This window comes from Nothoprocta perdicaria, unplaced genomic scaffold (assembly GCF_003342845.1).
Source record: "Nothoprocta perdicaria isolate Ctin4 unplaced genomic scaffold, notPer1 scaffold_204, whole genome shotgun sequence".
Taxonomy (NCBI): Eukaryota; Metazoa; Chordata; class Aves; order Tinamiformes; family Tinamidae; genus Nothoprocta; species Nothoprocta perdicaria.
The window spans coordinates 91,110-104,546 of NW_020455250.1; the positions used below are offsets into that span (position 1 = coordinate 91,110).

General features: G+C 36.7%; 1 protein-coding gene across 2 annotated transcripts in view; it reads left to right on the plus strand.

Annotated features, from left to right (window-relative positions):
- The window catches only part of MPP5 (membrane palmitoylated protein 5), a 46,120-nt gene that overhangs the window by 22,799 nt on the left and 9,884 nt on the right, over positions 1–13,437 (plus strand). Inside the window, exons 3-7 of one of the 2 annotated variants that reach the window (XM_026038204.1) lie at positions 25–538; positions 6,008–6,216; positions 10,157–10,234; positions 11,512–11,658; positions 12,115–12,276. In XM_026038204.1, coding sequence (XP_025893989.1) covers positions 172–538; positions 6,008–6,216; positions 10,157–10,234; positions 11,512–11,658; positions 12,115–12,276 — 963 coding nt within the window. In that variant the 5' untranslated portion in view covers positions 25–171. The remainder of the gene's footprint in view (positions 1–24; positions 539–6,007; positions 6,217–10,156; positions 10,235–11,511; positions 11,659–12,114; positions 12,277–13,437) is intronic. The other variant, XM_026038205.1, reaches the window with a different exon arrangement.

Below are 13,437 nucleotides of genomic sequence, written 5' to 3' on the forward strand. Positions count from 1 at the left end.
ATTCTTTTGCATATCTTTCACCAGATTTTCTTCATGGAAGTTACTTCAACTGTATTGTGATGGAGGGGAAATATTTTTGAAATTATAATGGATTTTACACAGCATCATAACGAAAACTGGCCTTTTAGCAGCATCTGTGTGTGAAGAGAGTAGGCATAAGTTCAGATAACCATGACAACTTCTCATATGAATGGACACATCACGGAAGACTCTGACAGTGAAGTGAAAAATGTGGATCTCACATGTTCTGAGGAACCTCAGAAGCACAGAGAAATGGCTGTTGATTGCCCTGGGGATTTGGGCTCCAGGATGATGCCCATGCGGCGGAGCGCTCAGCTGGAGCGAATTCGGCAGCAGCAGGAGGACATGAGGCGCAGGCGGGAAGAAGAGGGAAAGAAACAAGAACTGGACCTTACTGCTTCTATGAGGCTTAAGAAACTGGCACAAATCCCTCCTAAAACTGGAATAGATAATCCGATCTTTGACACAGAAGAAGGAATTATTTTGGAGAGCCCCCATTGTACTGTGAAGACACTAGGTGGGTAGAATACATCATGCATGCTACAGAGAAAAGACTTAATTGAATATTGATGTTATATTCAGGCCCCTAAAAATCATTTTAGCTAATTCTTTTCAGAGTTGAAGTCTTCTCTTCTTTTGCCTTCATTTCCTTTCATTTAGCATCAGATAGTGTGCACAGCAAAGACAACCTGTGAAACATTAATAAATTAATTGGATGTCTCCATCGTCTTAGGGTAGGGAAATCTGTGTAAATATGACATATTCCTATTATATGTTTTGCAGAACATACCAGAATATGTAATAAATAAACACTTGCTGTCCTTCAAATTCAAGGTGTTTAAGGCTTTCAAGTGATGAAGCATGCTGTTGATTTCTTCTCTGCTGCATTGCATTATCAATTGTTACCTAATAGAATTTGCCTTTTTGCTTAATATGTTGTCATTGATAATGAAGGTAATCTTGCCTTGGCTCTTACATAAGATGGAGCTAGAGACGTTGCTGAAAATGTTTGAAATAACTTGCAATCTGTTTGTTCAAAACTACTAAAGTCCTTCATTTGGTAACTTTTATTAAACTTCAGTAGAAAACTGAACCCTTTTATAAGCAGAAGTGTTCAGCTAAAATGCAGTGTGGTACTGGAGTGAAAAAGATGCTGATCTGAGAATCCAGGTCACTTTTTAAAATCTGTACCTTTTTTTAAGATCTACCCTGCCTTAAAATGTGGGACTTTAGTTTGTTTTTTTTTTTTTTGTTTTAGGGTAGAGATACTTGTATTCTTTTTCTCATGACTGGTATTTGAGAATTCAGTATGAAAAACGGCCACCAGTTTGCTGGTTTTCTGTTGTATCTCTTTCACCATGAACCCCTTATGAAGAGATTCTTCATTCTACTCTTAGCAATCTCTTCATAATGGATAAATTCTGTACTTAATTTCATGAAGTTGCATACTGAGCAAGAAAAGGATGCATGAATTTGTGAAATTCTCTTTATAGAACCCAAAGCAGAAGATCAAAGACTGATAGCAGACAGTAGAGGCTACTTCTGCTAGACACTGCTGAGCCGTGAGGGCTATCAGCTCTGAAGACTTGCTAAGCAAGGAATTTCCTGGAAGTTGGAACTGTAGTGGTGGGGAAAGCAAGTTACTTGGAATTAAAGGAATTAGAAAGATGAGGCGAAGTTTCGTGTCAGAAATCTTGAGAACCAGGGGGAGAGCTAGGTGGAAATAAATATGCCAAGAAGTTAGGCATGGAAGCCATGGGAAAGAAATAGATGGGAGTGAGAAATAAGGGGCTGGCAAGCCTGAGAAAGGTGAGGAGTAGGAGTAGACTGAAACCTTTGGAACAGGGAAAACCCCAGTGGGAACTGCAGTGAGGAGGGGAGATGATTTAAAAAAAAAAAAAATCTTATCAATAGGGGGAAGAAACAGGAGCAGGCTGGGGGAAAGCTGACAGTTTGTCACAAAAAAACAGAAGCTTTTGTGAAAAGCTGGAAGGAGGAAATTAAGTCTGGCTGAGCAAGAAGAACTGGAGGAAGGAGAAATTGGTGTGGATAGAAACTGTGTTTGAAAAAGGATGTTTGTAGGAGGAAAAGCACAAAATGCTAGAGACAAGAATATAGCAGTGTCTGTGGAAGGAGATGAATTAGGAATGAGCAGTGAGGAGAATGTGTTAGAAGATGCCTCTTAAGGGGAAATGAGTAGCTGATTGTGTTCACTATGAATAGCTGCTTATTTTTCTAACCAGAAGCTTGGATTCTTGTTATTTTGTTCTCAGCACATGTGTGAAAATTCAGTAGTAAATGACATAAGGAATTACATGAGTAACTTTTAAAAAGTTTCTGATAAAATATGGGTTAAAATAGGAATATTGACCTAGTTGTCTTTAGTTTTCGAATATTGCTGTTTCATGGGTGCTGATGTTTGCTTTGGCAGGTAATTGCCAAGCCTTTAATCTTTTCAGCTTAAAACAGAAACAGGATAGATTAAACAAATTGGATTTTATTTATAAAAATAAATCAGAACACTTAATTAAGACACTCAAATGGCATGTTTATTGTCAAAACAGAATGTGTTTTAAACAGCTGACCTAATAGAAATAATTTTCAGACCACCTGGGACATGTCCATATAAATCACTTTTTCATATCAGTAGACTTTTCTGTAGGTATAGAAAAGTTTTTGTCCTTTTCAGTTTATTCAGCTAATTTAATAAAAACGAGTAACTGACATTTCAAGTCAATGAACCTGTTATTTGTGACTGTAATGAACAACTTGCTCTCCTAGGCAGATTCCACCCTCCTCCTTTTCGTAAATAGAAAATGGCAAAAAGTGTAGACATTACACTTTAAATAAGTCCTGTAGATGATTATAAATAAAACTTCTGTATATACATTCAGTATTAAAGCACAGAAGCTTAGTCCTGCCAGTCAAACAGCATATGGTTCACGATGCGCTAGTGCTAGCATATAGAGAATGCTGATAAGGTCCACAGAGAACTTGGAATTAATATATTGATGGTGATAACATAATGAAGCTAGTTGTCTCTTATTTGCTGCTCATAACTTTTTTTAAGTCCAAAAAGGTGCCAGAAAACGCTGTTTCCCTTTCCTCCTTTGCCTGTAGCCTGTTAAGCTGTGCCCGTGCCCTCCCCTGCAGTGGTGTGTATTTCCCCCGCCAGACTTTTGATTAATAGAGATATTAGAGCGCTCAGTCCTGTTGCATGCCATTTCTTAGGCTAGTGGGAAATGACTGCAACGTTGCTTGTAAAAGAAGATTTTGTAAAACAAAATAGTTGATGGCTGATGGATCGATCAGGGATACAAGGTGGACTGCGTCTGCAAAGAGCCCTCACTTTTTTTTTCTGTGAGTAAATGCAGATGATAAGCCATTTTACTGAACTTTTTTCTACTTTCCCTTTTAAATAGGAAGTACGGGATTTTTTTTGTTTTGTTTTGGTATCTGCTGTTTATTTAAAAAAGAAATGTACCTAACTCTCAACTATTTAATTTGATTTGAAAGGCAGAAATACAAACCCAGATAATATGTATGTTTTAAGGGTGTGTTTTTTTGGGTTTTTTTTGGTGTTTTTTTTTTTAATCTAACAAGTGACTTTGAGAATTAATCTCTGTGTCTGTGGGAATATTTGGTTTCACTCCATTCAAACATTGTTTTTCTTTTCAAAACTTGATTGGAGAAAGGGTGTTTGCTCTTATTTTGTCTGTGTGCGCAGCATCAGTTTGTGTAGGGCTTTATGTTCAGCACAGATGAAGATTTACTGTAGAGAGGCACTGAATGGGCAGGAGAGGTCTGTGGTAGGTGTAAAATTGAGGCAAAAATTGAAAAATCATTTTTTAAAAAAAGCTACATAGGGAGTAGAAAAAGATTCTCCGCTAGTGTTGCACTGTTCTTTTGAAACTGGTAAGAGTAACAAATACCAGAATTAGGTGCTCTTGTTTTTTCTGGACAGGTATTTGTGAAAGTCCTATGCACAGTAGCATCTGACTTTTATCCACTATCTTTCTTCTTATTTGCTTTTTTTTTGTCTGTGTTTGTTTTGTTCTTAATGCTTGAAAATAGCACACGCCCCCACTCTGAGGAGAACCAGTTTCTGAGTTGCTTTGGTAATCTCCAGGCCTTGCTATGCAAGACTCTTAGCAGGTGACAACATCCTATTTAGCAGCGGGTCTTGTAGACTGTTCTTTCCTCCTTCCTCTCCAAACTTAGTCTGCCACCGCTGTGTGGTGGCAAGCACATTTTTCCCGCTCTTTCCTGAGGTAGAGTTTTCATCACACAGCGGTGGCAGACACTGAGCGTAATTCCCACGTTCTGCGCTTCCCATCCGCATTGTCACAGCCTGTGCCTGAGTTTCAGGGCAGCTTCTGCCCTGCCCTTCTACTTGCTGGTGACAGGGAGGAGCCTTTGACCTGTGCTGGGGAGGAATAGCTCAGCTATGCCTGGAATGGGTTGGGGTGTGCTCTTTTAATTGGCCTGCAGTGCAGAAGGCAGCGGCAGTAGCTCTACTGTATTGTTTCTCTCTTTTCCTTTATTATGCAGAAGACTGACCTGCTAACTTAAAAGGAAAACATTTATTTAAACACACTTTGTCCGAAATTTCACATATTGAAATTTCATCAAAATGTGCCATTAGTCTTGTGCCACTTGATCAACCAATTCTAATCTTGTGCTCAACAGGCTTGTGTCTTGCCTTAAGTATACTGATGAATTTGGGTTAAAAATAGGTAAATGAAGCTCCCTGACAACATGTCTCTATGCTAAAGATCCATACCTGTTGCAGGTTAACTCAGCTGACATCTTGATGCATTTCACTTTTATTAAATGTTACTTAGGTCATAAAGGAGAGGTAGAGTTGGCTGCTGGAACTGAGGAATGATTCTCAGAGCTCACACTTGATTAATCTCAAAATTTAAAAATGTTTTAAAATTTAGAATTATTTTTTGTTCATTTTAAAAGGTTACCTGGATTCATAATTCTCATTGATTTGAATCTGCTGAAATAAGGTTACTGAAAAACTCCTTTGAATAGTTCTGTTGACAAAATGTGGTTTTTGGACAATGTGTGAGGATACATACACTCCTCATGTTTAAAGTATCCAGCAGTTTTATTTGGTCTGCTTGAAGATTTTTTTTAACTTCTGTTTATACAGAGATATAGATATGTTTCATATTCTTAGCTTTGGATAGATTCTCAAGATTTTAATGTTGAGAAATGACATAATTTGCAGAAAAAACTCATTAGATTTAAAGGTAAATTAGCTGGCATTCTTTAAAAAGCATTCCTAGAGCATTAAATTATCTTCTGAAATTCACAATGATGTGTGTGTAGTATTATACAAAAATGTAGAAACCAGTTATTGAAATATTTTTAATGTTTTATGGTCCAAGTAGAACTAATAATGTAGTAAGTAAAGATATGTACTTTCTTCTGATCCAGAGGACTTCTATAACTGTGAAAGTGTGATCATAGAGATTTTTCTTTCATCCTTACCCTTTCTATTTTAAACATGATAGATTGTTCATAACTTGACACTTAAAATTGATTATAGTTTATTTGACAAATGTTCGGTCTACAGGTAAGCTATAGATAGTTTAAACATAAAGCAAATAAACATGGGAAGATATATTTGCAGTAGCACTCTTAGTGAATATACTATGCATGTAGAGTAGTTCGGTAAAGTATTTTCATACTGCAGAATTCATCCCTCTTTTACAGTTAGTTATATGTTGCTGTGATAAGTGCTCTATCAGCTCTTTTTCTTCTGCTTACACTAACTTGTGGTCTTATTTTGATTGTGATTCTGTTCTACTAATGAAATTTAGGATGAATAATAGATAACTAATGAATCTGTATGCATCATTGCTAATTGCTGAACTAAATGGGAAAAATTATCATAAATATTAATATGAACATTGTGTAATTATTAGCTTTTTTGAACTGTTATCTTATTTGTATTTTGTTATTTTCTACCTAGAAGTGGAAGAACTGTTAACTTCCCTTAAGCATATCCAGCACGTTTTGGTAGACCCTCAGAGCCAAGAAGATATTTCTCTCATTTTACAACTTGTTCAAAATACTGATTTTCAGAATGCATTTAAGATACACAATGCTGTTACAGTGCACATGAACAAAGCCAGCCCTCCGTATCCTCTTATCTCCAACGCACAAGAACTAGCACAAGAGGTATGTACAGTATGTATCTGTGATATATTTGAAAGCTATAATCATAGCTGTTGAAATATTTACTTGTCAAGCTTGTGTGAATTACTGCATGTTGCATATAAAATGGATTATACTAGTCACTGATTGCTGTATCTGTTTTTTTTTCCAGACTTCCAAATAATAACCAGAGAAATATTTTGGGGATAAGAATTTCCTTTATAGTGTAGGTAGATCTGTAATATGTAAAAGGCCCTGTGTTTACATACAGGGAAGAAGACCAGTTACTCATAGCACTTTACATCCAGTTCACAACTGACTCCGAGTTCACTATTGGCATTCCTCTGAGTAAGCCAGGGTTCCTAAATTGGAAGGACTCTCTGAAAATGCGACTGTACTGGAAGCGAGCATTTTGCTTTAAAGTGAGCACAAGGTCACTTAGAAGTTCAATATTTTGATCAGTGCTGTGATCATAAAAATAGATTTAATTTTGTGGTCTGACGGAGACTGCTTTCTTAAATCTGGATAATAAATCTTTTAGAAATTGCTGAACTCTGCTTCTGGAGTTACTCTTTCCTGTGAGATGTTAATGGAAAAACTTTTTTCTTTGTTTTGTTGTTTGTTGCCGAACATAGGCATAAGTTGTTCCCCCAGAAAGTGGTTGGCTGCTTCCTTCCTTCTAGAATTTTATTTGCTTCAGAGTGATTTTTAAAAAGCACTTGAAAAAAGCCTGTCTTAAAATGACAGTAACTTCCTGATGATGCCGATAACAAAACATAAGTATAAAATAAGGCATATCTACACATTAATTTTAAATAACATTTAAACTGCAAGTAATTTCAATGTGAAAATTTTAGTGCACAGTCACAATTCTGAAATGTATTTGGACTTCATGTCCCAAAAGCTTTCTATAAAGCTATAGGTATCAATTTTGTTTGGGCTTTGCAGTAGGAAAAGAACCCACTCATTTTCTAGCCCTTTTTAGGGAGGTATTAAACTTAATAGTCCATTTGTGCTTTTACTTTTCCTGTAGATTCTGACAACCGGACACTGACAACTCAAATTTCAACTCTCTTTCTTTCTTTTTTTTTCTTCTTTCCATAAACTTTAATTAAAAATTAAAGTCCAAGTGCTTAAGGAATTTGCATGGAGATTAGCTCCTTAAAGTAATGTGAAGGACTCTGCCACTTGAGTAAAAATAGCCAGTAAACATCAAATGTAATTAAAGTGATTTTTAAATCCATTTTAAACTTGACAAAAAGCAGGGGCAAAGATTCTGGGAATGTGGGTGGAATCTTGAGCTTGTAAGAGTATTTGAATTCATCATTCAAGACGGTTTGTAATTTGGGGCTTGTAACAGCTCATCTCAGACATGTGAAAGAGACACTTGCTGTTATATTTACTTCAATAAACCCAGTTTACATCAGCAGTGTATATAAATGTTTTGGATACTATCCACTTGAACACATGCAGGCAGTTAAATTAGATCATTACTTTTGAGAGGAAGCCTGTAAGAGTACTAAACTCACTGGAATGCATATGTATATCTTGTTTAATGATTTTACAATCATATAAGGGTAAAGAACAACGTGATTATTACCATATTCTGAACAGGCAATACTTTCTCGTGCCTCCAAATTGCTGTTTGTAAAATGAAGTCACACTAAGGACTTTTTTGAAACTGGTTTGAAGTAAAATTAATGTAATTAACAATAAGAGCTAGACTACAGGCTTAAGAAATTCCTCTTCCTGCACGCTCGATGCGGACTGCCTGTGCCATCAGCATAGTGTGTCAGCGTGTAGTGTCCAGGTCATCTGGAATTCTCTTTCCTTCAACCAGAACTTGTGGATTTTCTTGCTGCCAGTGACAAAAGGAGTCTGACATGCTGCAGTATGAATGTAATGGTGTGTGTGGACTGCAGCTTTTTATCACTATAACAAAATTATGTAATAAATAAATAGTACCCTGAGCATTCCTGTTCTGCCTTTTAAGAGAAAGATGTTAGAGGCTTGAATAATGTAATGAGCAGAAACTTGACTTGAATAACAGATACTTGGCTGAGAATGGCTGTTTGAGCCAGGTTGCTAGGCATGGAAAAATAAAGAATGGGAAGATGCAGCTCCTGGTGGTGCATTTCTAACAAAAATCCCACTGGTTTTAGCTGTGATTGCTAGAAACTTGGAAGTAGAAGGATACCAGAAGTAAGCTAGGGACCTCAGTGTCTTGTTGTAATTGCTTGCCTTTATTTCAAGCCATTTCCCATGTGCATCATATAGCTGCTACGAAAATGTTGTACTTAAAATAGCATTCTATTCCATCATTCTTCGTAGTTCTTATGCAAAGTGGTTTTCTGTTTCTTGTTTATGATTACAAAGACTTAATAGATTGATTCTGAGAGGTTTAACAGCAGATACAGGTGTATGCTCTGACCGAAGTATGCAGAATGCCTTGCTTATGAGAAGACATTTTCTTCTGTTTAAGTTTCTTTCTTAATAGGTATTTCCGTAAAAGTCCATCAAAATTTGCATAAGCAAGGCTTTAAAACTACTTCTAGAAGCTTCTTCATGAAAATATTGTAAAACCTCTTTAAAGAAAGATCCTAAATAAACCTCTCTCAAGTTGTTCTGTACAGAAGAGTTATGTTAGACAGTGAGGAGGGGTTGCTTTTAGTGGCACATCCTTCAGAGTGCTCTATCTGCCAAAGGACATCCCAGTGTCATCTTGCTGCTTACAGAAGCTGTTCATTTAGTGGCATCTCATGCAGTTTCAAAGTATATCTTTGCTGTGTTCTCAGTACTGTGGTCTGGTAGCATCCCAGAGAGTTTTTAGTATTCCTACAGATAAATTCCCTCAGGGTAGAGGCTCTTGAGATCCTTTGACCTTAATGTAGCCCACAAAACCTTAATTATTTTTTGCCTTCCTGATTCTGTTATGTCACATTGCCTAATCTTTAAGAGTTTTAGTTATATATTAAAAATGATTTTCATCTTATAAAAGGCTCTGGTATGTGTAATCTATTCTTGATGCCTCTGGATTCATTAGTGTTTTTGCATGTGTATGTCTTTGGTGCAAATTAGTTATATAAGGATAAGAGCTATGGAAAGTCAGTCTCAGCTTTACATACAACTCACCCCTCTGCTTTTGTCCTTTTAAAATGTGCTGGGATTTTTTGCTATTTGTGAGATGCTGGCGAGGCATCTCAAGCAGAATGAGAATGCCAGTCTCTTTTTGGCACCTTGTTTTCTTAAGGAAAAGCAATCCATTTATTAACATGGCTTATTTTAGAAACAGCCCAAGAAACCTGATTTCCTAAGGTCCTGGTGTTTTGGCCTCATGCAGGGGACAGGGGAAGGCAGGGCGCTTGGCATGGGTGGTAGGAATCTCTCTGGAAATCTTGCCGTTTTGCTGTTGGTAGCTTATCTTTACCTGAGCTCTTACCTCTTTTTAAGCAGAAGTAAGTCTAGCTACGCTAATGAGTAATTAGGTTAGAACCTGGCATATTCAGATAACAGGCTTCACTGTGACTGGTTTCACTCCTCTACTTTATATGGAGGTGACTTATGTTTTTTCCCTTATCTTTTGTAATTGCCAAGCTTTTGGTTAGTCTCTGCAGTTGACAAATCTGTATGAACTCAGTTTTCACTCTGTAAAGAATTACTGAGACAGGACATGCTAGAGTAGTTCTGCAGTCGTCTCATTGCATGTGTTTCTAATGTGCATTGGATTAAGTTTAATGAGCCAGGATAACAATTACGTGAACATCCTTTTACTTTGTAGAATGAATAACGGCAATTAGGACTTTGTACTTGGCCTGTGCAGGGCTTTTGGATTTGCTTTTGGTGGTGGTTTATTTTTGGGGTTTTCTGGGTTATTTGGTTGGGGTTTTGTGATTTTTTTTCTGTTTTTGTTTGCTTGATAGATCACTGGATAGAGTAGGTGCTTTACTACCTGTTTTCTTTTTAGGTGCAGAGTGTTTTGAAACCCAGTCACCACAAAGATGGGCAGGAGCTTAATGCTTTGCTGAATGCCCCTCACATGCAGGTAAAGAAATAGGAGACTTTTCATTTATTGGATATGTTTCTTAATGCTCTCTTGAGTCTATTTTATATTTTTTGCAAATATTTTGGGTCAGTTGGGGAGGAGATCTTGTTCTTAATCTCTGGCAAAGCTTGAATGCTTCTCTAGGGTGAGAAATTTCTAATGTCCTGCAACTAATGGAAACTTATACTAACATGTAGTGTGTGATTGTATTCAGCCCCTGCTATAATTTACAGTCTCAACTGAGCAATTTTCATGTGAACAAGTTCCCTTAGGGCAGTAGGGTTGGAGTGATACATCAACTGCTTTGCAATAACTACTTATATATGTTTTCTTTTTTCCTTTAGTGAAAACTATTTCATGCCTAGCATTAAGGTGCACAAAGGAAATTTTGTCCTGTGGGCAAACTGTAAATTCCTAAGTTATTTTCTCTGCAGTAACTTTTAACATAGGCAACTTCCTTGTTTTTTGATTGTATTTCCTTTTTTTTCTTTTAACATAGGAAATCTTTAATTACAGTCGACAGTCGCAGCTGTGATTAACATTAGTTTTGTAATCTCAGCAATCTTGAAGCAAACTTTGGCAAGCATGTAGTAGTAGGTACTACATGTCCCAAAGAATTTGCAGTCTGAGAGTTGCCACGTAATCAACTGCTTTGCTTCAGTGCTTCATTTTGAAACCCTTTGAGCACCATATTTTGAATAAGGTCTGTGTTAGGGGAGTCACAAAGCTTTGTTAAAGTATTGCAAGAACTTTGGACATTTGGGGTTGTTTCTAAAATTTAGTCAGGAGTTTTGGTGGAATTGTAATTGCACTTTCACGTGCCTGCAGTTATAATGAAGGTCAACTTGTTAGGCACTTTTGGTTCCTGTCTCCCTGGCTTTTCAGAATGGTACCAGTGGGCCTGTGATTTCTGCAGGTTTCAAAGCTCCATCATATATGAGCAGACATTGCATTATTCTGCAGGCTCATTATTTTACAGTGATATTTTCAAAGATATTTCTGGTCTTTTGTGATAACAATAAAGCTTTAGTAAATTAATAGTTAAAATTATGGACTGCAGCTCTACAAGTGATTGCCTTCTGAAGCTATATGAAGTGTGGAACCCTGTGTTCAAAGTTATAGCTGCATATAAATGCATAGTTGTGATGAATCTTAAGTCAGTTTGCAATGTTCTGTAACCTGCAAAGATTTATGTAGCTATAGAACTTCACTGAACTTTGCACCATTTTATATAGGCCCAAATTTTCTTTAACTGAACTGCTTTTGTTTAACACTAGGCGCTCTTACTGGCTCACGATAAGGTTGCAGAACAAGAAATGCAACCAGAGCCAGTGACAGAGGAGAAGATTTATGAGAATGTTGGCCTGTATGGCGGGGAGACGGTTAAAATAGTTCGGATTGAGAAAGCTCGAGATATTCCACTGGTATGTATTGATACACAGAACTGCATGTGAGGCAGGCAAGTGCTTGTCCTTTGCAGATTGTGATGAAAACTTTCATTTGAATGTGGAGGTGATATTTAACTTGTAAACCTTCCCCCCACTCCTGCAATGAGAAATGTTTGTAGATAATAAACTTTTATGTACTTTGATATCAGCACTTGACATAATACCGTTTACAGTCCATACAACTGCTGTGAATGTGGGTTTGGACAGGACTTCTTGATTGAAGGCAATGTCCAAGTTCAACTGCAGTAGAGTTTGTATCCTTGTGCCAACCACGGAACTTTTTAACAGCTCTTCCCTTTTTGTTTTTCATCTTTCAAACGAGTTTATTTTCTTTCAAAGCAGAAATCTATCTCCACTGGCTTGGAGTATATACTAGAGATAGCTTTGAGTTTCATATATGTAATAAATTCAGATTTTGTTGCCATTGTACAGGGTGCTACTGTTCGCAATGAAATGGATTCTGTCATCATCAGCCGAATAGTCAAAGGCGGCGCCGCAGAGAAGAGTGGGCTGTTACACGAAGGGGATGAAGTGCTAGAGATTAATGGCATCGAGATTCGTGGAAAAGATGTTAATGAAGTTTTTGACTTGCTGGTGAGCACCACTTTGCCTTGCAAGAAATACTTGTTTTGTAAGACTGAAGCCTGATGGCTCAGCTTGTCATTTGCCATCCTATTTAACTTGTTTTTAAATAATCCTTTAATTCCAGTGGCTAATACATGTAGAAGAGCATTTTAGCTTTCCTTTCTGATGCAAAGTAAAATAGTAGTAAGCAGAAACTACCTGCAAAAATGAGGCATACAAATTTGGAAGTGTCACTGTATCTTCTTGAGATTTAATTTTTTTTTGATGTTTTGTTTTGTTGTCTTTCTGCCTTTGATCTGAAAGATTTCCCTCCTATTAACAACACTTTTGTATAGGATTTTACCAGCATAGATGTCTTCCATTTCTGTTTATTATTGGCACTTATGAAAAAATATACATTAGTTTAAAAGCTACTAGGCAAAATTACAGGAGAAAATTCATTGGGAGCTATTGGTGTAGAACTGCTATCTCAAAGCGCTTGTGAGGTAGGATGCTAGAAACTGGGAATTACCAGCACTTCCCTTTGCCTGATTCTGTGCTTTTCTCATGCTCTGCCCTAGCATCTGCCATTAATCAGTGTCAGAAATGGGACACCTTGAATCTCTGAATCTTTGACCTGAGTATAGGAGGGAAGACTGTTCAGTTGCAGTAAAAACAGATGAAAATTATTTTTTAAGTTTATAAAGTAACTTTGATACCAAGCATTGAAAATATTCACTGTTTACTGTTCATAGGATCTTTGGGGGAAAAAAAAGAAATTGGGAATATCGTATTTATGAAATCTTTTGATTTGCTTGATTTAAGGCCTTTTTGCAAAGTCATATGCAGCTAAGTTATGCTTCTGAGAATTTTCCTATATCTTTAGTAGATAATTCAAATTTGATAGTCTAGTTTATAGTTGTTTTCTGTGGAGTTTGCTCTGTTCTTGAGCAGCTCCTGCAAGCAAAAGTTACAAAATAAAAGATTTAAAAACCATAGTACATTAACATTAAAGCAAACTAATTGGCTAAAGTTCTATAAGTTCTTAAAAGTTTTTACGTGTAGATTTTTGAATTTTGTAGTGTGATATTGGGGTTTTTAAAATCAGACTAAAATATTTCAGTTCCCAGGAGAATCCTTTTAGTAGAGGATAGAAACTATTTTCCTTGTTTTTTTTTTTTTTTTTTGCTT